Source organism: Ascaphus truei, chromosome 11, assembly GCF_040206685.1.
Source record: "Ascaphus truei isolate aAscTru1 chromosome 11, aAscTru1.hap1, whole genome shotgun sequence".
Classification (NCBI taxonomy): Eukaryota; Metazoa; Chordata; class Amphibia; order Anura; family Ascaphidae; genus Ascaphus; species Ascaphus truei.
The window spans coordinates 48,011,104-48,033,271 of record NC_134493.1 but is presented as its reverse complement, the minus strand read 5'-3'; the positions used below and the strand labels follow the sequence as shown (position 1 = coordinate 48,033,271).

The following is a 22,168-nucleotide window of genomic DNA, read 5'->3' as shown; positions in this document are numbered from 1 at the left end:
CGTGAGCAGCTAGACAATATGGATTGCCTTTGTTGTAGGAAATCCTCCGTATTAGCATGAGGAAGGGCCAAATTAATTCTCAGTCCTCTGGGAATCATATTGTTTTTAACAGTTATTTAAACTTAATATCTACCACCTGTTTAATTTATGTGTTGTGCAATATATGTAAATTTCTGAAATTGGCATATATATTGGTGGTCTCGAGGGGTTTTGGAATTGTCCCTCTCCATAGAGAAAACCTCCTTAGCCGCAGTTAGCCAGACACTGGGGTCTATTTTATTTGACTGGAAGCCAGCCATCAGGTTATGTTGTAAGTGATCCGAGCTAAACTAAAGAACGGACTCGGGTCCAAGTATTATAACTCAAAAAACTCCAATTATAGAAATAGTTTGCTCAGGATTTAGCACTTACACATTGAGCAATTAGTATCTCATGCTGATACCCACAATGTCACCAATGAAGTGAGGTGCACCTCCACAGGTGAAAAACTATACGAGGACAAAACAGCAAAGAAGCACACACAATTATTTAAGAAGATGCACTCAGGTGGGTAGGTTGTATGAAATTATTAACGAACAAGGGTAAAATGAATTTATATAAAAACAACTTTTAATACACAAATTAAAATATAAGCTATGTTGGTATACAATGAGAACAATCAAATTAAAAATACTATGAGAGTTGAACTAGGAGAGTTCTCTCTCAAGCATAGTAATACTGATCACACAACATGTGTTTCTTCACATCCCCACACCCATTCACCCTCACCTGCTACTCAATATTTTAGTTGATCTGGGATCCCCACCAGCACTCTCCTGCAGCAAACAGCCGTAGGCAGCGAGTTCCTAGGGATTTACTCATTTCACTGTATAGAGTATTATTAAGTTGCATACTTAGCAGTTCAGGGTAAGACCACACAGCCACTTTATATATACTCTACTCCTACCATTACTTCTCTCTGATCACTAGACACCTAGGATTGGTAATTTACCCTCTAGAATCGTAAACTCTCAGGATGATTATTACCTTTGTATCTTTTTGTGCACGTTTGTCTTCACCTGTATGTAACTATTTAGGTTTTTGTAATATACTGTACATAACTCTGTATGTACCCCATTGGTGGAATAAGTTGGCGTGTCACAAATAATAATAATCTATATATTTAATTAACCCCCACTATACCAAGGAACCTGCTCATTTGGAGTGCTGCTAAGCAGCTTTCTAATTGTATTGTTATCATCATATACCAACATTGCTTATATATATTTTTTTATTTAAAATAGTTATTTCCGCATAGTATAAATCAGACATTGGAGCTTCAACAATACTAACGAGCTAACATTCTTATACATGGAGTAGGAATACTATAGAATAATCATCCAAACCCCCTTAGCTATGTACACTGTACTTATATTCTTGTTATGCTTAACTTGCAGATGATTAGACATTAACTTCACTTTAATACGGCTACTGGAGGAGGCTCGCTTCTATCAGGGTGATTTATATACTATATTGCGGGGTACATTGTGTATATTTCAAGTTGTTTAATAAAAGCAAAGTTTTTACAAATTAATTTTACCCTTGTTCATTAATAATTTCATACAGCCTACCCACCTGCGTGCATCTTCGTAAATAGGTCTCTGTGCTTCTTTGCTATTTTGTCCTCATAAAACGGAGGAGCATGTGAATAAAAAAATTTATTTTTTTAAAAAGGGACAAAAATAGACTGAGGACACTGTACGAAAATATATTTAATTCACACATTTAAAAAATATCATGTACAATGTAGTCAAAATACATCATAAACATTCAGTCAATAAATTATATAAAATATTTCAATGTAAAAATGATGATCCATGTGTAAGGATACCTGCTGTTCCTGGCAAGCTCATACTCAGGCGCAGAACATGACGAAATGCCAGGAAAACGGTATGTTTAAAGCGTTTACTGTGAAGGAGATTCATGGAGCATTATCTGTGCGTGCCACGTAGAGCATGCAGCTCTTCGGGACCAGACTCGGACATTCGCACCGGTTCTGGATGGTTATCTGAGAATCAAGAACCCAAAGATGTATTGTTAAAATGAGAACATAAAATATTGTTCATAAAAATTATCCGTGGCTGATGCAAACAACAGAGCACATTGCATTTTAGTATCACATCAAATGTATTAAAGTTTGATCCTTTTACTTTGAGCAAAGTCGTGAGTATAGGACAAGGTTGCAAAATAAACTAATGGTAAACTGCACTGCCAAGTTCAGTTCTAGAATAAACCTTTTAGAAAAAAAAAATACTTATAAACATACCGTACATTACAGTAAAATATTTAAGTGTTAGTGTAGCATTTATCTCCAACCACGACCTCCGAGGTTTGATAAACAAGTTTTTCTAAACAATTAACTCTGTCTTATGCCTTCTAAACTAATAGATTTTTTTCTTGGCTTGCTCTGCTTTATAGGAACTGGAAAGCAAATCTTAATTGCCTTAAAGAGGCCGTCCCTGCCGTTTTTGAATACAGGGGTGTCTCCGGAGCTGAACACCATTAATTTTAGCTTTGGGGACCCCCTGCTTCCATAGATACTTACCTCCGTAGGGGGTGCCAGGAGCCACTTTGCGGTTCTATGTGGATGGAGATATATATATATTTTTATTTTTTTTATTTTTTATTACAGTGTGCTCATTTGCATGTCTTAGACAGGTCTGCAACCCCGCCTTTCACCATTATCGCCCAGCATACAGTTCTTCCACTGCAGCAAGGGTTTCTGGGAAATTATATGCAAATGAGCATATGCTTCAAAATCATATAACATGGTCCCCTATAAGCTTATGCTTGCTGCATTGCACAGCTTTTCAGCACAGCCTGGATTAAGATGCATAGCCAGTAAACCTAACAACAGACAGCTGTTTCGACACAGACTTAAACACACACACACACACACACTTCAAAGATGCCGGGCTCTGAGAGCCAATAGGAAGCTGTGACGTCATTAGGTTTGGCTTCCCATGTGACGAAGGAAGCTGAAAACTGCAGGAGATACCGGCGCCCCCTTCAGATATCTGTGGACGCAGGAGTCCTTGGAGCTGAAATTAATGGGGTTCAGCTCCAGAAACCCCCGCTTCAATCCTGTTAAAAAAATAAACAGCAGGGACTGCCTCTTTAAAACAATGTAGCCTGGAAACTAGCAACATAAGTAAATTCTCTCTAGATGAGCCTGATTTAACTACTTTTATTGCACTTACGAGGCAACAAGGCCAAAATACGGAATACGAGAAGATAGTAATTTAATGCAAGATTAATTATGTTAAATCCAAGTAACAGGGAGACAAAAGTACAGTCACGTAACATGGTAGGGAAGAAAGTAGCACTTTGCAATCATACTGACAGTGACCCACAACACAAAGCTGCACTGACGAGGTTGTACACAATCTGACAGCGTCAAAATGTTTGTACTTTATTTTGGTCCTTTTAGGTCTATTACGAATATGAACAAAATCATTTTCCTATATCGGAAAGGACAAAAATGTGCATTTTAGATTTCCATCGCAGGGAAATGTTATTGGTGAAATAGGAACGCATTGAAGGTCTTGCTTGTAAAAAGCAGATCAGTAGCTCCCTCCAATGGCTGAAAAGAAAATCGTCCAGCCAGAGCTGCGAGAACGAAGACCTAAAAATCACAGCGCCTTCCTCATGGAACGCAGTAACTGTGCCTCATGTGCGAATGCCATCAATGAATTAACTCACACAGGTTCACTGGAACCCTTCTAAACTTGACCGCTTATACTCTACAGACGTGCAACAGATACCTACAGCTTTAATGCTGCATACTTCGTTTTTTTTTCCGCATTGATTTATTTTTTCCAATATTTTAAAGAATTCGAACTGGAGGGGGCAAGGAAGGAGATCTTTCGGGTATGAACTGTGCTGTTTTTAGCTTATGGGACCCCCGAGATACTATTTTAGTTGCCAGAGTTTCTGCTCCGATTCAGGAAATTAAAATAGTCGCCAAATCCCACGGGAGACGATACGGGTTCATACTGAATGACTGCGGGCGCCAACTTTGAAAATCCACAAAGTAAACCTGCGACTAAAACAATTTGTACCTTGGGAACCAGGGGTTCAGATCTGAAGGACCCCCCAGTTCAAATTCTATATATAAAAATAAGAAGGGGTGGGATTGCTACTTTAATGACAAAACACAAGATTGAGTTTTGCATGACAATTCTCATCTAAGGCTGGGGCCTTAGAGGGGGTAGCAGGGCTGAGGCGAGCGGACGCTGAGGCTCGCCTGCTGAAATCTGCGCGATTTCATGCCCATGCAGGCGAGCCAGCGGGCGCGATCGGGAGGCGGGGGGAGAATGAGGGAGGCGGGGCAGTGATGTCGCTGGGCCAATCGCCCGCGACGCACCGACGTCAACGTCATGTGCCGTGATGTTGACGCTGCTCCGCGCTGATTGGATGTTTTCAGCCGACAGGGCTCTGAAAAACAGTTTGGCTGTCGGCTGAAAAATCCAGCGCCTCAGCACGCCTGCGGACGCTCGCGTGAGCCCCCTCTAAAGACATCCTCATGGAGGATGCAGGGGCTCAGCGCGGAGCGTCCGCACGGCTCAGCACGGACGTGCCTTCTATGGACTCAGCCTATGCCTTCTATGGACTCAGCCTAAGAGTTCACAATCCGCAACTAATTATATTTAAACACTTGCTGCTGGGACCTAGAACACGACAGACAAATAGGCCCCGATGCTATATCAAGGATGACAAATTATTTAGTTCATCTCTATCTGTTTTTTGTATGGGTCATTTAAGTTAAATCCTTTGGCCAAAACATTTCAAACCTGCAACCGTGTCACAGTCAGACCCTGTCAGCAGGTCCTACACTACCAATGTTATACTCTCTGTATTTCTTCCACTGCATAGAGAGAAGAGGAAGCAAAACAGCACTATAGCCAACAGCATGGGATCTGTGACATGTATGTGCTGCCTAAAGGGTTAACATTAAGAAGCACTGTATGTGCCATGTATGGACTACAGTGCAGTTAAAACTCAGAAGTGGCCTAATAATTATAGTGAAAAAAAGGTAAAAATAAAGTGCAAGAAAAAGAAAAAAAGTATAAATATTTTAAAGATTGTTTCACTTTAATTTAGTTGTTTTGCTTCCTCTTCTCTCTATGCAGGGGAAGAAATACAGAAAACACTGTATAAAATTGGTATTGTAGGACCTGCTGATGGGGTCTGACTGTGACACGGTTGGAGGCTTGAAATGTTTTGGCCAAAGGATTTTACCAAGTGACCCATACTTATGAGAAAAAATAGATGGTGATTAAATCATTGGTCACAGTGGATGTAACATTGAGGCTTCTTTGCCGATTGCATGGGGGGTGTAAGATTTTTCAAGGGGGACACAGGGCACGCTCTTTCCCAAGGCATTTAAATTAAATGCCGGGGGATCGCGAGAGGCCTCTACTTCATTTACCTTGTCTCCGGTGATGCCGCAGGGCCACGTGACATCGCTTTGCCATGGCAACGTGACGTCATTTAACGCCGGAGACAAGGTAAGGAGCTGCGCACGAGCAGGGGGGCAGTGCAGACAGAGGGCGCAGACAGGAAAGTTTCTGCACCCCTGTCTTAGGTCACTATCCCAGTAGCAGTCCAATTGACAAACATACAATTGACAAACATACATATAATATTGAGCTTGCAAAGACAGTGTATACCTAGAACACTATGTAATAAACAGAACGTATTGAACTTTTCAAGTTTACCTGTTGCATTTATTTCCTTAGCATCTCCATAAAGTCTCCGCATATGCTTTTCTGATGAAGGCTTTAGGAATGTGTTACGATTACTTTCTTCTTTGGTTCCGTGTAGAAAGTGAGACAGGATTCCATACAGAATAGGTCTATGTGATCAAAACAGAATTGATTATACTCCGTAATTACAGAATGACAGTGGAAATAAAAAAGTGAGTACTTTAGTAATAGTTAATACCTTTTCCAATTTAAAGTAACAACATCTATTTTTAAAGAAAGCCATCGTTACATTTACTCCCAGGGTCAAGTTGTACTAAGTAAGAACGCTTAGAACTAGTGATCAGGAGAATGGTGCAAAAGACCAGGGCTAAGCAAAGTTAAGGCAAAAATCGATCTAATCCATCAAGACAACCCTCGTGCATCTCATACTCTTCTTCTTCCTAAAACCGCCTTCTCTACGCTGGATCCCATCTCACCTGTCAGAGAATTGTAATGGTCTCATCTACTATCCTCGTCTGTTTCCACTAGGTGCAAACCTTAACCTCATTCTCTTACTCCCACACTGCTGCCTACACTTACACACATTCAACTCCTCGCTCTGCTCAGGCACCTCTTCCTCTGCTTTTAAACATGCAATAGTCACACGCATCCTTAAAAGCAATACCCTTGATAATACTTACCCCTATATCGCCCTCTCTCCTGCCTTTTGTATCCAAGCTCCTTGAACGTGGTCGATGCACTCTTCCTTCATATTCTCAACTCTTATGCTTCCTTAGGCCTATAGCAATCTGGCTTATGGACTGTTGACCACCCTCTCTCTACTCTTGCCTATTCTGCAATATCTTGGTATCCGTAACAAAGCTCTCTCCCGGTTCTCCTCTTATCTTCCTAACTGCTCTTTCAGTGCCTCTGTTAGCTCTTCCTCTTCTCCTGATGACCTGTCTGTTGGTGTGCGTCATGACACCCCTCTTTCTCTCTATATATACACTAGCACTTGGCAATATAATTAGTGCCCTTGAATTCAGATATCACCTTTTTGCTGATGACATAATTGTATTTTTCAACCCTTAAGCTTACTACTGACATCCAATCACATATCACTGTCTATTTCAGGCTGGATAGCCCTCCATCACCTAAAACATAACATGTCTAAGGCTTCATCCCCACTGCGCGCCACAGCATGCGCGGCGCGAACAAGATACGGCCCTCTATGGGGCCGGCCCCAGTCACTGCCTGCGCGCACCTGCAGAAAGCGCAATGCGCGACCACTTTTGCCAAAGACAAGATTTTTGTCTTTTGGTGCGGCGGCCGAGCATTGATTACATCACGGCGGCGGTTCACGTGACATCATGGCCGCACCCCCGGCCCCGTGAGTGATCTGAAGTCCTTCAGATTGCTCTGATGGAGGTAACGACCGCCGCCACCGCCAGTGATTGGCACTACCATTCATTCATAGAAACAAAACAGAATTTGACGGCAGATAAGAATTACCAAGCCTGCAAATTTTCCTGTGCACTGTAAAACCTCTGACCATATTTGATCATTAACTTTCTTTGTATTTATGCCTTATGCCATTCCCAAGCCTGTTTAAATTCCCTTACTGTATTAGCCCCTACCAGTCTCCCAAGCACACTGCCTAGGTGTAATATTTCACCCCTTCTTCTCACATTCACCCAGTTGCTAAATCTTGCACATCCTCCACAACATTGCCAGAATCCGTCCTTTTCTCTGTTGCTCTACAAACTAAAACGCTCATGCATGCCCTCATTATCTCCTGACTTGACTATTGCAACCTTCTCCTCTCTGGCCTTCCTGCCTCCCAATTCCATACTGTGCAACCGATTCAAAATGCTACTGCTAGAATTCTCATTCTGTTCTAGATCTGTCCCATCTCCTCTATGCCTGAATCCCATCCAATGGCTCCCCCCATCAAACTCTGCATTCAATTACAAGATTCTCCTTCTCTGCTGTACATTCGTCTCTTCCCTTGAACATCTCGGTTCAAATTTCAAACGAAACCTCTTCTCTTCCCTAATCCTCTGCAGTTGGCTGTCTCCTCTCTGCTCCATTTGTCTCCTCAGCACTAATATCTGAAAACCCTCTCACTTTTGTCACATTCGCCAATCTAAATCCCTACAAATCTTCAACTCACGCCTGAAATCTCACCTCCTCAGGTAGTTTAGACCTGTGGCTACTAGATTGTAAACTGTATAGAGCAATTCCAGTTGTTTAATGCACTTGCAAAACTTTGTATATGATCTTCCTAAACTTTCCTGCCTATTCTGTAAAGCGCAGCGTACATTGATGGTGCTCTATCCACAAACATATACGTACTTAAACGATATTAACTTAAGTAATGGAGATGCATTGGGCGATTGAAAGCATGAGAAAGGTTTCAAGAGGATACATGTGAGGTGCAGGGAGTTAGGTTTAAGCGAAACATCTATGAGAAACGGTCAGAGGTTTATAGTCAGACACTTTGGCTTACTCTTGGTATTTTGTGTAGCAGAGCGTAGCCTTGGAGAATATATTAGAAAAGCCATGGACCATTTAAATTAGGTACCAAAATGATTAAAACTGAGGCTCAGTTGACTGTTTCAATATAACAAAATTGAAACAACCCAGGAAAAGGTTACATTTGGGAAAAAGGAATACTTTTAATCTACAGTTTTCTAGTTTAGGGATTGGCAAACAAATTTATCTGTAATCAGTAATTACCAGGATACAAACAGCAAGTAGAAAAAGGCAAACACTTATTTTCTTTAAGTGCACCTCCTTACACTGATCGGGAATTTGCGTCTTCAACAATATTAAGCTCTTTGGCAAGAAACGGACGATCCAGTGGGATGTCTGATAGACCTGATTCTGAAAAACAAAATGTAGTACATTTCTTACTGTGAGCGGTTATACTGAATCCTCTGTTATAATGAATACTTCTTCAGTTCTACAGCGATGTGGGGGTGAAATAACAATAGTAGCAGTCAGAGGAACTTCTAGCCAACGACAAAGATATAAAATAAATATTACTTTATCTGTTTTAGGATCAAAGTTCTCATTAATGTATCGTGTTGAAAGGCACTTTTCAAAACCGCTACCAGGTGTCCGAAACAAAACAGATAACGTTGCCTGGTATCAGTTTTCAATGGTAATATTTCTTGATTGCGGAAATATATATGTGCTATAGTACAAAATCACGAGGCTTTATAAACAATTTCTATGGAAACATAACAGTGACACACTAAGAAACAATAGTTGCTGCAACGTAATAAAGATGAAAATTCCCTGTAACATGAAGAGACGATCATTTTATCGGACGGTACTTGGCTATTGCAATAACTATATTCACGGTAGTGGTCTAAATAAGGGTTGTAGCTGTCAAACGGCTATTTGAAGCATTGGGTGTTTTAAAATGAGAATTTTATAGAAGTTTGTTGAGGTCACTAGTAAAGCTACATCTTACCGAATTGAAAAGGAATAGTGTTATGACTAAGACTCACCACTAACTTCAGCCACTCATCCTCTAGTTAGTTCCTTATAGGTGCCTAAAGGTACAAACTCATTCCAAACATCAATAAAGGAATCCTTGGTATAGGGAAGGACTCTCCTGTTGGTTATTATCAAGGGTGAAGACTAGAAGAGTTCACTAAGACACAAATTAATCATAGCACATCTCACAAAGTTCTGTCATATTTTTAAACTAGATTTGCAAATATTAATAAGAGCTGTAGCATGCCATAAAAAAATGTGTGGGAGTGAGACATTTCCACCAAAATGACAGCTCTTGCATTAGAACACTTCACAATCTAGCCCTCCTAACGCTGGGTGAAGCCTGCACTGTTACACAGTAAAGTGGTTCAGTGTTTACTGAACAAACTTACCTGCACTTAGAACGGAAGCTGTGTATTTGTACTGGTTGAATTCCAAATACTCCCTGATTAGTTCATTAATGAGAAGGTTTTCATGAGACAGTACTGGTCTGGGTTCACTCCGATCATCCAAAGCATTAAACACTTCTGCTCGGACCTGTGCTTTCAGTTGCCCTAAAACTCCTCTTTTCTCCAGCGTATCCTTCAGAACTACAGAAATAAACACATTAGTAAATTTGATGTAAAACAAACGCTTGCAAATAACCAGAGCTTAATCTTGTCTTGCTTGTCAAACTAGATGTGAGGCATACAACTAATTTCCCATTAACCTATGTTAAATCACAGGAACAAAACTTGGCACACAGCCAGAAAAAACGCTGCACCGCAGAAATCAGCGAAGGAGGGTGAATTGAACTGATTTATTAACTGATGGCAATCACACTGATATGTTTCGCCCTTGCAGGCTTTATCAAAGTGTTAATCTACATAAAATGGGAGTCCAACCTGGTACTAACCTCTACAAGACACAAAGTCCTCATTCTGCACACTTGCTAACGGGTTAGGTCCTTGAAGATAATCATCAATACTATTGAAGGAATTCTTTTATTGAATACAGTTTTTTTCTTCATACTCTGAGTGTTTCCCATTCCCTTGAGCTCCAGTTTATCCCTTACAGGGAGATCTCAGTTTGTTTTAAATCACAAGCTGCAGACAAGGAAAAGGGGGTGGGCCAGTGACGTCACGGAGCTGGTTCGCCCTCATTGGGCGAACCGCTCACGTGACCGGCCTGTCTCGCCGGCAAGCGGGGGAATTTTAAATTCCCCTAAGACCTGCGCTACCGCAAGCGCGCGGAAGCGCAGGCGAGCCCCTACTAAAGCCGCTCTAATTGCGGCTGTAGGGGCTCAGTGCTGAGCGGGAGCGCGCCTCAGCGCGCTTCCGCCAGCAAGCAAGTAACATGGCCGAGGCCTAAGGCTGCGGCCAGGGTGAGGAGACGCGCGCTCACACGACGTGACGTCAGCGCCTGCCCGAGCAGGAGCGATTGGCTGTCCTGCTCACTGCGTGCTCGAGCAATGGGGGGTGCCACTGACAGAAGTGGGGCGTGTCAGACTGGAGTGGGGCGTGACGTCACATCCTCAGCTCCATCTGTTTGTTGTGCATGCTGACGTCATGCGGAGGTCGCTGAAAAAAAATCAATTTTCGTTGACTTCAGGGATTTCGGTTGCACTGTCGCGCCTACTATAGGCGCACGCAACGGATTAAATAAACTTGTTTTGACGCGATGCTCCATCGTCAGGACTAGAAGTGCGGCCTTAGGCTGCGTTTATTGTACTGGCTACAGCGACTGTGACGTTGACAGCGCCGTTGCAAGCACATGCAGTCCGTCGCAGGTGCCCATAGTGGGCGTGACCACGACGGCTGACATCAAAGAATTTTTACTTCTTCTGCGATCGGCACGTGACGCCAGACAATGAGGGCGAACCGCTCACTGCCACGCCTCCGTCACTCCCTCTGGTCGCCCTCTCCTGTACCAGAGTGCAGGAAATGCTATAGGGACGGCTGTCACGCGGTCGCGTCACCCTTACTATAAACGCAGCCTTACTCTGTGGTCTCATGGTTGAAGCCTAAAATGTCCGTTTATGAGAGCATCTGAGGATGTGAGGATTCATGGCACACTGGGTGTTATCTGTTAATACAGGGTGTTGAAAACTGCCATATAGTGTCGATTGGGGGGGAAGAATTGAATAGAAACTCCCATGGACCGCATGGGAGTTTGTGTGCGATACTGCGCTGATTGGCACTATTGCATCTTAATGATCCCCACTGTGTGTATAAATGAAATTGATGTGTACATACATGATGATATGAAGGAAGCAATGTATCATCGCACCTAATGAATACTTTTTTAAATCAAAAATAATTTAGCTCTCTACTAAATAAAGTCTAAATACGTGTGTAAATAAAAACACAAAAAAGATTTTTTTTATATATATATATATATATAAAATCCAAAATAGTGCCTGCAGTTTCAGATTTATAGGGGGGGGGGAGGGGTGTGTGTGTGTGTGATATATCACATCTGTATTTTATATAAAAGTGTGTGTATATATATATCCACACAAAATTATAGTATATATATCTCTTATCACAACTGTGTGTTATATATAACACGAGGGCTATATATCCGTTAAAACCTCCCCCCCCCCAGTCCCGGCGGCGCTTTGCCGTTACACACTTACCGGCTTTCAGGTCAGACACCGCCGCCATGATTCCACTGCACCAACGGCAGCAAAGGTGAAAGGTCACAAGCAGCCTCCCATTTGGCAGCGCCGAATACGCAGCGCCGCGCATGAGCCGAATACGCAGCTCCGCTCACACAGCACGGCGCATGCGCCGAATACACAGCTCCGCTCACACAGCACGGCGCATGCGCCGAATACACAGCTCCGCTCACACAGCACCGTTCACACAGCACGGCGCATGCGCCGAATACACAGCTCCGCTCACACAGCACGGCGCATGCGCCGAATACACAGCTCCGCTCACACAGACACAGACACAGACACGTTTCAGGCTGGAGTGATGTATTGTTGACGCTGTGTGCACGATGCAGTGATGTATTGTTGACGCTGTGTGCACGATGCAGTGATGTATTATTGACGCTGTGTGCACGATGCAGTGATGTATTGTTGATGCTGTGTGCACGATGCAGTGATGTATTGTTGACGCTGTGTGCACGATGCAGTGATGTATTGCTGACGCTGTGTGCACGATGCAGTGATGTATTGTTGACGCTGTCTGCATGATGCAGTGATGTAGTGTTGATGTTGTGTGCATGAGTAATCCTTAAGGCAGGAGTGCGCAAAGTGGGGGCTTTCTGGGGTGGGCGCGGCGGTTACAGAGGCCCCGCTCTTCCCCGAAGGCATTTAAATTAAATGCCGGGGATCACGTGAGGCCTCTGTAAGTTCACTTACCTTCCAGCGACGCATCGTCATGGCAACCTGCTGGCAAATGATGTGCGGGGCCACGTGACGTGTTGCAATGGCAACGGGATGTCACATGATCCGGCGGCATCATTTGACGCCGGAGCCGGGGAGGGAGAAAGCAGGCATTTGGGTGCCGGAATAAAACTTTACGCACACCTGCCTTTAAGAAGATTTAGTTCTCTCCAGACATCTGAAAGCTGGAAAGTAATAATTCCCTTGTTCAAGGTTCTGCCCACAATTTTGAATTTGGCCCAGTATCTGAAGAGGAGATTACACAAGCGCTCCTCAAACTAAAACTAAGCAGCCAATGTGGACCCGACTTACTACAATCTAGGTTCCTACGACTTGGTGCCCCAGCCATTGCCAAACCAATTGCGTCCATAGTCAACTCTATCCTGTCTGCAGGCCATATCCCTAAGACCTGGAAAACTGCCAGAGTTGTCCCAATCTTCAAAAGTGGGGACAAAAACACTGTCTCAAACTACAGGCCAATCTCACTTCTCCCAATTCTATCCAAAGTCATGGAAAAATGTGTCCTCTCCCAATTAACCGATTTCTATACCAAGACAAATTTCCCTAGCCAATTCCAATCTGGGTTTCGTCCCAAACACTCCACCATAACTACCCTGCTAAAAGTTTGCAATGAAATCCAGTGTGGAATGGAACGGGGACAACTCACTGGTGCAGTATTCCTAGATTTTGCAAAGGCTTTTGACACAGTTGATCATGCTATCCTGCTTAACAAACTCCAGAGCTCTGGAATAGGGAAGCATGCTTTAAACTGGTTTCAGTCCTACCTATCAGGAAGATTCCAACATGTGTCCATCTCAGGCTCTAACTCCAACCCCCTGGATATCACCTGTGGTGTCCCGCAAGGCTCTGTTCTGGGGCCCCTACTCTTCTCAGTGTTCATTAATGATCTTCCCACAGCTTGTAAGGAAGCCTCAATACACATGTATGCAGATGACACAATCCTATATGCACACAGCCATAGCCTCTCTGACCTTCAACACATACTTCAGTCTGACTTTTTGAGACTCGAAAACTAGATTTCCCAAAACAAACTGTTTTTAAACACTGACAAGACTGTAACAATGGTATTTGGGACCAAGACTAAATTTGTAAAGCTTCCAGTGACTGAGCTCCTGATTAGAACCAACGCTAACACCACCCTAACACCTGTCACTAGTTTTAAATACCTGGGCTTATGGTTTGACTCCCACTTATCATTCGGGATGCACATTGATACCCTGACAACCAAGACCTATGCCAAACTAGGGGTACTTTACAGGAACAAATCCTCCCTAAGTCTCCTGGTCAGAAAGCGTATCGCACAGCAGATGCTAATGCCAATTAATGACTATGGAGACATAGTATATGGCTCGGCTCCTCAAACCCACCTTAGCAAACTTGACACCCTCTACAATTCAATTTGTCATTTTGTTCTCCAATGCAACTACAACACACATCACTGCGAAATGCTCAAAGAACTAGATTGGTCATCACTCGAGTCTAGGCGCAAAGTTCACCTTTCCTGTCTCGCCTTTAAATTCTTCATGGGCAAGCTACCCAGCTACCTGAACAAGCTCCTCACCCCTACCACTTGCAGCACTTATCACCTGAGATCAGACTCCAAAAGACTATTCATGGTCCCAAGGCTCAACAAAGTATCCGGACGTTCCTCCTTCTCCTTCCGTGCACCCCAAAACTGGAACAACCTACCAGAGACTCTCACATCCACCACCAGTTTAAGTTCTTTCAAATCTAAGGCTGTCTCACATTTTAACCTGGTCTGTAACTGTTTCATACGCTCATAATATATATTTTCTTTAACTGTGCACGCAATGTCTTGTATATAATGTATACCCTGTTCATTTATGTAACTGTACTCGAAACCATGTATTATTTGTTTTACTCTGTGCCCAGGACATACTTGAAAACGAGAGGTAACTCTCAATGTATTACTCCCTGGTAAAATATTTTATAAATAAATATCCTCTCTTCTGCGGTTTGTGGGAGGGCCTGATCTGTCCATGACAGTGCTAAGCGCTGAATTATCTGACCTTCCGCAACCCTGCCCAATATATTAAAGAATTTAGACACAAATTTGGAGCTTGACTCATTTGGGGCCTACACGTTAGCTATTGTTCAGGTCCTGCCCGTATGGAGTCCCCACTATTACCAGACATCTGCCATCATTGTCAGTTTTTGTTAGGACTGGCCTAAAAGGAATCCTATTATTTATCAGAGTTGTCACCCCCTTTCTTTTTCAGTTGGGCCGAGGAATGATGAAATGGACTATACTGTATGTCACGTAAGGATGGCGGCCTTGCTTTTTTGAAATGTGTCCCTTGGAGTAGAAAAACCATCTCCTCGGTCTCTTATAATCAGACAAGGCTAATCGTGTCTTGCAGGGGTTGTTAAATCCCTTGACATTATGCTATTAATGACATTTAAAGTGAAAATGAGCAGAGCGAGGCCCCCGATGGGGACCTGTAGTGACCATCCATGATTGGTGATAGATTATACGAAATATATGGACTGTAACTGGTGGATCTCAGGGGGAAGGGAGGGGAGTGGGGCGGCAAAAAAGAGCTTCTAGGTACATAAGTCCCAGCTCATGCGCCCTTGGAAAAAATAGGGAAATGGGGAACCAAGGGACAGAAAATGATGCGCACACCAAGGTGTGTCATTGCTGGTCCGCCAGACCGTGTGCAGGACACTTTAATGTAAAACTTCAACTTCAAAGAATTCCAACCTCTTTCTAAGTAACGGAGAAAGAGGATGTGATGATGTCATAAGTTACATTTACAGTAAAATCTCCCAACCTTATGATGGAACTTCTGGGAAGGGCATAGATAATTAGATCTATTGCATGGATGTGCCTAGGGCATCTCCAACTTCCCAACCACCCCCAGGTTATTTATTTATTTATAAAATGTGTTACCAGGAAGTAATACATTGAGAGTTACCTCTCGTTTTCATGTATGTCCTGGGCACAGAGTTAAGACAAATAATACATGGTTACAAATACAGTTACATAATGAGCAGGGTATACATTATATACAAGACATTGCATGCACAGTTAAAGATAATTTGTATTATGGGCGTATGTAACAGTTACAGACCACATTAAAATGTGAGACAGCCTTAGATTTGAAAGAACTTAAACTGGTGGTGGATGTAAGAGTCTCCGGTAGGTTGTTCCAGTTTTGGGGTGCACGGTAAGAGAAGGAGGAGCGGCCGGATACTTTGTTGAGCCTTGGGACCATGAACAGGTAGAAGACATCATGATATGGATGTCATAGGGAAGAGAACTTGCCTTACCCTGTGATCTTACACTAACTATATTCAGGTTATCAATGTTAGCCAAACAAACGAAAGTAGACAAATAATGTCTTATAACACGGTACCAACCCACATTGATCTTTTACAGGTCGGTGGGCACCAGTGTGCCAGGGGAAGGAGACCATCCTGGTATCACAGCCTTCACCGCAACCCTCTACAAGTCCAGGAGGCGGATCGTGCCGGACCCATGGTAATCCATTGGACACCCAGGTTTCATTGAAGAGCTAACAAGCTGTGCTCACCCACCCATTTATGCTGTATTATTGATTTATTTCTGTTTACAAAGATAGCAGCAAATAAAAATTGAGCACATTCACGTCTCAGACAGGTCGGCAACCCTGCTTTTCCCCATTATCTCTTCGCATACAATGCATCCACTGCAGCCAAGGATTCTGGGAGATGACATGCAAATGAGTACAAAGTATGACCTTTTGCTTCTAATCCATTTTAACATGGACCACTCCCAGACAGCTGTTTCGACCTTTTGGATCTCTTCAGTAACCAGCCTCGCACTGAAGAGACCCAAAAGGTTGAAACAGCAGTCTGTGAGTAGGGTTACTGGCTCTGCACTTCTTTAATCCAGGCTGCGCTGAAAAGCTGTGTAATGCGGCAGGAATAAGCTTGTTAGGGGTCCATGTTAAAATGGGCAAGAAGTAAAAGGTGACACTGTGTGCTAAGATTACACAAACTGTTCAGTACAGCGCATTATTATATAGCTACTGTACTGGTAATTAAAATTTACCAATATATTTCAAATGTTTACTCTTTGACATGATCGATCACATAAAAACACGCAGTGTCTATTTTTTACGTTTTAAGTGCGTCCAAACAGGAACAAGGATATCAACCGCGACATTAGCACGGTTTTGACACATTTAATGAACATTCAGGATTGTTCACCCTATTTATATATCTGAAGGGAACAAACATAGAACTTGGTGTTTTTTTTTAAAATGATATTTTATCAATTTATTTGTACATGGTTTTAAACGAAACATATACAGTTTATCACGTTGTTCCTTATATCAGTCCCGTACATTTTCCTTCCGTCTTTGTGCTGAGGTTGCGTTACTTGTTAATAGCATTGACCACTGCCACAAGGAAACAATGCTTTCGCTTCTCGGGGCTTTGGAAGCAGTGTGCGTTTACAATAAAATGTCATGTGTCTTGTTACCATGAAATACGTCACAGGCCCCGTACACTTCCTCGTAGTTTCTGAAATAAGACATTGTAATTGTGGGTGAAAGAGAACTGATTCTCTGACCCATTCCTCAAAATGCCATATAGTAGGGGTGAGAAACTCCAGTCTTCAAGGGCCACCAACAGGCCAGGTTTTCTGGATATTCCTGCTTCAGCACAGGTGGGGCAGTCATTATGAGTGAGTCACTGATTGAGCCACCTGTGCTGAAGCAGGGATATCCTGCAAACCTGACTTGTTGGTGGCCCTTGAGGACCGGAGCTGGCCACCCCTACCCTATAGTATCATAAATTGTAGGAAGCACCATCCCTTTTGTCTTCCCTGCCAGCGTACGCGTCGCAGCGCTTTGCGCGCACACACTGGGTCCTGCCCCATAGAGGGCTGTGCTGTGGTGTGTGGCGCATGCGCCGCTGAGGCCACTGGGGACCTGGCCTTGGGTACATGAGTCTGGCAGCAGCATTTTGGATGGATTTGAAGTTAGGACAGACGGACTAGGGCAGGGGTGGGCAACTCCAGTCCTCAAGGGCCATCAACAGGTCAGGTTTTCAGGATATCTATGCTTCAGCACAGCTGGTTCAATCAGTCCCAGCTTCAGCACAGGTGACTCGATCAGTCTCTGAGCCACTGATTGAGCCACCTGTGCTGAAGCAGGGATATCCTGAAAACCTGACCTGTTGGTGGACCTTGAGGAATGGCGTTGCCCACCCATGTTCTAGGGGAATGCCAGCCAGGAGAAGGCTGCAGTAATCAAGGCGGGACAGGATGAGTGAAGCAGGTTGGTTAGTTCACAAGTGACAGACTTAGAAAACTTGTGAGCACACGGCAGCACATCCTATAAGACGTAATAGGGCCAACACGTCCTATAAAGAGTAATAGGGCCAGCACGCCTTATAAAGAGTAATAGGGCCAGCACACCCTATAAAGAGTAATAGGGCCAGCACACTGCAGCACATCCTATAATAAGTAACAGGGCCAGCACGCTGCAGCACATCCTATAATAAGTAACAGGGCCAGCACACTGCAGCACATCCTATAATAAGTAACAGGGCCAGCATGCTGCAGCACACCCTATAAGAAGTAATAGGGGCATCAAACCCTATAAGAAGTAATAGGGACAGCACGCTGCAGCACACCCTGTAATAAGTAATAGGGGCAGCATGTTGCAGCACACCCTATATTAAGTCATATGGCAAGCACACTGCAGCACATCATATAATAAGTAATAGAGCCAACACACCCTATAATAAGTAATAGGGCCAACACACACCCTATAATAAGTAATAGGGCCAGCACACTGCAGCACACCCTATAATAAGTAATAGGGCCAGCACACTGCAGCACACCCTATAATAAGTAATAGGGTCAGCAAACCCTATAAGAAGTAATAGGGCCAGTACATCCTATAATAATAATACTATCCTGCAGCTCATGCCAAGTTCTGGTCGCGTCATCAGCGCTCAGCGTGACACGCAGCCAATCAGCAGCCACCCAGCCGGCAGCTTGTTCGGGGAGGAGGGAGCTGCTGTTTATCGCCTCGCAGAGCTGCCCCTGCTCCGGTACTCCTCTCCCCGTGCCCCGGCACTCCGGTCTCCCCGTGCCCCGTCACTCCGGTCTCCCCGTGTCCCGGCTCCGGTACTCCTCTCCCCGTGTCCCGGCTCCGGTCTCCCCGTGCCCCGGCACTCCGGTCTCCCCGTGTCCCGGCTCCGGTACTCCTCTCCCCGTGTCCCGGCTCCGGTACTCCTGTCTCCCCGTGCCCCGGCACTCCTCTCCCGGCTCCTGTCCTCCCCGTGTCTCGGTTCTCCTCTCCCGGCTCCGGCTCTCCTATCCCGGCTCCGGTACGCCCCGTGTCCCGGCATGGAGACCTTCTGCAGTTCTGACGGCAGCGAGCGCTTCTGGGTAAGCTAGCCCTGACGTGTGTGTGTCTCTGTGTGTGTGTGTGTGTGTGTGTGTGTCTCTGTGTGTGTGTGTGTGCCTGTCTGTGCATCCCACACCCCTGGCACAGGTTGCACCCTCTGCTCTTCCCTCCATGTGTCTGCAGCACAGCTGCCCCTGTTTGAAGTTCTTCCTCCATGTAGCAGCAGCAGCAGCATTTGTAGGGTTTGTGTTTCCTTCCCTCGCTACCACTAATAAGGTTTTGGGGGTGAATCCTATAGGCAGTGCGTTTCATTTATTAGACCTTTGCTAGGATATTAGTTGTGTAAGCTGCAACCTGGTATGTTGTGTAATTGCTGGGGATGAAAAGGTGTATTCATGTTTTAGGGTTTACATGTTGGGGGGATGGGGGGGGGGGGGGGATATTGTGCATTAGTGGAGTTTGACCCCTTGTATCCAGGTGGGCTCTGTAATGCATTGCTGAGCTGGTTTGCACCATTATGTAATGGGATATTGTGTCCACATCAGATGGCTGCTTATTGGTAGTTGTTACCACTGGGATCTCTTTGGCAGGCCTCCCTTACATAGAGGAAAATGGTAGGTTTGTACCATCTGTTATTGGGAAGGTCCGTCCTATTCCCAACCCAAATCAGTGCAGTGCGTTGGCCGTTGGCCGTTGGCGTCTTAACCCTTTACTGATTTTGCAATGCGTTTCTGTCCCCTCTGGCAGTGACAGGGTTATTATCTAAAAGCAGATGGCTCAGATCTTGCAGGGAGCGGGACCGTCTGATCTTAACACTTCCATTGATGTCCCTAAAGAACATCCCTTCCAGGTGTCCACTAAAGTATAATTTCATGTCTTTGGGGTGGAAAAGCTCAAAGTGACCGTCCTTATTTGTGAGGCACCAACGTATTCTGTAGCGCAGTGCATGGGCTGTAAAATATGCAGTAATAACAATAGCATGTTCTTGTATAGCGCTGCTAGTTTTTTTACGTAGCGCTTTACAGAGGCACATTTTGCAGGCACATGTCCCCTGTTTTTGGTGCCTGAGACACACGGAGATAAAGTGACTTACCAAGGGTCACAAGGAGCCGACCAGGAATTGAACCGGGTTCCCCTGCAACTCGGTGCCAGTCAGTGTCTCCTTACTCACTGAGCCACTACATGCAGACCTACTTCAGTGTTAATGCATGTTATGACATGAGATCAGATGTCACTGTTTGGGTGAGGCCCCCCGCCCCCAAGAGAGAGCTATCCAGAGTGGGCTTGCGATGAGTTGTGAAAAAATAGCTCTACCTTTTTATCATTTATTTAGTATGCACATATTCCGAAGTGCAGTAAATGGGTGTGTGTGTGGTCCATAACGATACAATTAGAACATTAACATACACTGGTCCAGTATTTAGATTGTAAACTCTGTGGGGCAGGGAATCCCCAAATTCCCGTTCTTTAACTTGATGTTTAAAGCAGCAATTGTGCTTACCCAACTCCCCTGTTGTGTTTTTTTTTTAACAGGATGGGGACCCGGGTGTCCAACAGAGCTGAAGTGTTAATTTCAGCTTCCAGGGACCCCCTGCTTCCTGAGATACTTACCTGTAAAGTTACTGGTATTACTTCCTGGGTTTTTAAATGGCCGTATAAGAGCTGGAGGATTATCGGTGAAGTTAAAGGTATCACTGCCTCTCCAATGGCTGTTTAAATCTCCTGCGGGCCAATAGAAAGCCGTAATGTCATCCGTTGCGGCTTCCTATTGGATGACCATTTAACCCTTTGCGTGCCACAGGACATGGCTACTACGTCATGGCGTCTGGCACTGCAGCTACGTAAGTCCCACTAGCTGTACTAGGGCAAATGGCGTCGGAGCGCAGGACGTGTCCTACACTGATGAGAAACGGAAGGGGGATAACCCCTTCCATCAGTGGCTGGGCGATCACGTGACTGCTTCGGAGATGCGGTTTTGTCATCATCGCGTGTGCCAGAGTGGCTGTTACATTCTGGTGCCTTAGCCTCGCCGGCACCAAAAGGGTTAATATTCCCCCAGAAACTACTAAGGTGTGTGTGTCCGCTGCGTTCAGCCGCCGAGGGACACTTCACCGCCGTTTCGCCCCCAAGGTAGGTGATTTAACGTTGGGGGATCAGGGTATGGTTTTTAGGGTAAGGTTAGGGGTTTACCTTGGTGGCGAGGCGGCCGGCGGCGAGATGTCCCCGTGGCAAGGTGAGAGGCGGCTAAACCCCCAGACCATGCATGCATGCTTACATACATGACTATTCGAAGTAGTGTAGTCTCATACTTGAATATTTGCTGTTGGCGTAATATATCATTGTGTGGTTATTAATTGCTTCCGTCTGCATACGCATATTGTTTCCTAGAAAGCAAAGCCATCTGTACACCAGAGCAATGTATGACGTCCTCTAACTCCTTAACGTGATGCTGATTGGTAAGAAGATGAATTATTAGCAGAACCGAGCTAATGATATGTTGTCTTGAATGCTTTGTATGTCTGTGTATACTTCTGGCTGTGTCCATTTATACCCCCAATCTAATTTAGTAACATGTTTACGAGTGCTTTAAGCATCTATTTCAGGCCTTGAAACCGTACTGTAGAAATCCGATGCACACATGGTACCTGCTTCTTCCGTTCGGCATTCGTTAGGGGCTAACAAGGCTGCCGTCTGGCAGTGGGGGGGCGTGTGGGGGGGGGGGGGGAGAGAGAAACTGTCCCGGTTCTGGCGTCACAGGGGGCTCCCTGGCTGTCCAAACCCAAACGTTAGTCCCCACCAGAAGAGAGACCTTGGTTCCGTTGTCAGACGCCTGGGTGGACCTCTACCTCGCTGCTAGGTAGGGCTCGGACCCACGCACCCCCAGCTCTACAGTTGGGGCGCGGTGACTGGGTGAGAGTGAGTGTGACTGGGTGAGAGTGAGTGTGACTGGGTGAGAGTGAGTGTGACTGGGTGAGAGTGAGTGTGACTGGGTGAGAGTGAGTGTGACTGGGTGGGGGGAATGAATGTGACAATCTGGTGTTTTTAGACAATCATAACTTTTCAGGACCTAAAACAAAGTTTTTAGTTCAGTATTTTCCAGAACTAAAGCGCAAAGTCACCAGAACTAAAGCGCAAAGTCACAATGAGGTGTGCGTGTGTGTGTGTGTGTG

At 44.7% G+C, this 22,168-nt stretch overlaps 2 protein-coding genes across 5 annotated transcripts in view; one reads left to right on the top strand and one right to left on the bottom strand.

Moving 5' to 3' along the window:
* Nucleotides 1-1,733: 1,733 nt before the first annotated feature.
* Nucleotides 1,734-12,006, bottom strand: CEP20 (centrosomal protein 20). 2 transcript variants are annotated; one of them, XM_075566094.1, is made up of 5 exons: nt 11,851-12,006; nt 9,626-9,823; nt 8,528-8,612; nt 5,760-5,896; nt 1,734-2,047 (listed from the first exon to the last, which is right to left on the bottom strand). In XM_075566094.1, the coding sequence occupies exons 1-5, from the start codon at nt 11,960-11,962 to the stop codon at nt 1,971-1,973; spliced, it is 609 nt and encodes a 202-aa protein (XP_075422209.1). In that variant the 5' UTR covers nt 11,963-12,006; the 3' UTR covers nt 1,734-1,970. The 2 variants fall into 2 exon arrangements, 1 of the variants encoding a protein (XP_075422209.1); XR_012787429.1 differs by lacking the exon at nt 1,734-2,047 and having other exon boundaries at nt 5,761-5,896; nt 8,466-8,612.
* Nucleotides 12,007-15,904: 3,898 nt separating this feature from the next.
* The window catches only part of LOC142463399 (multidrug resistance-associated protein 1-like), a 92,811-nt gene continuing 86,547 nt past the window's right edge, over nt 15,905-22,168 (top strand). Inside the window, exons 1-2 of one of the 3 annotated variants that reach the window (XM_075566092.1) lie at nt 18,637-19,039; nt 21,387-21,454. Coding sequence is in view for 2 of the 3 variants with exons in the window: in XM_075566089.1 (XP_075422204.1) it covers nt 15,992-16,135 (144 nt within the window). In the remaining variant the exon portion in view is untranslated. Of the gene's footprint in view, nt 16,136-18,636; nt 19,040-21,386; nt 21,455-22,168 lie in introns of those variants that run through there. The other 2 variants (XM_075566089.1, XM_075566090.1) reach the window with 2 other exon arrangements.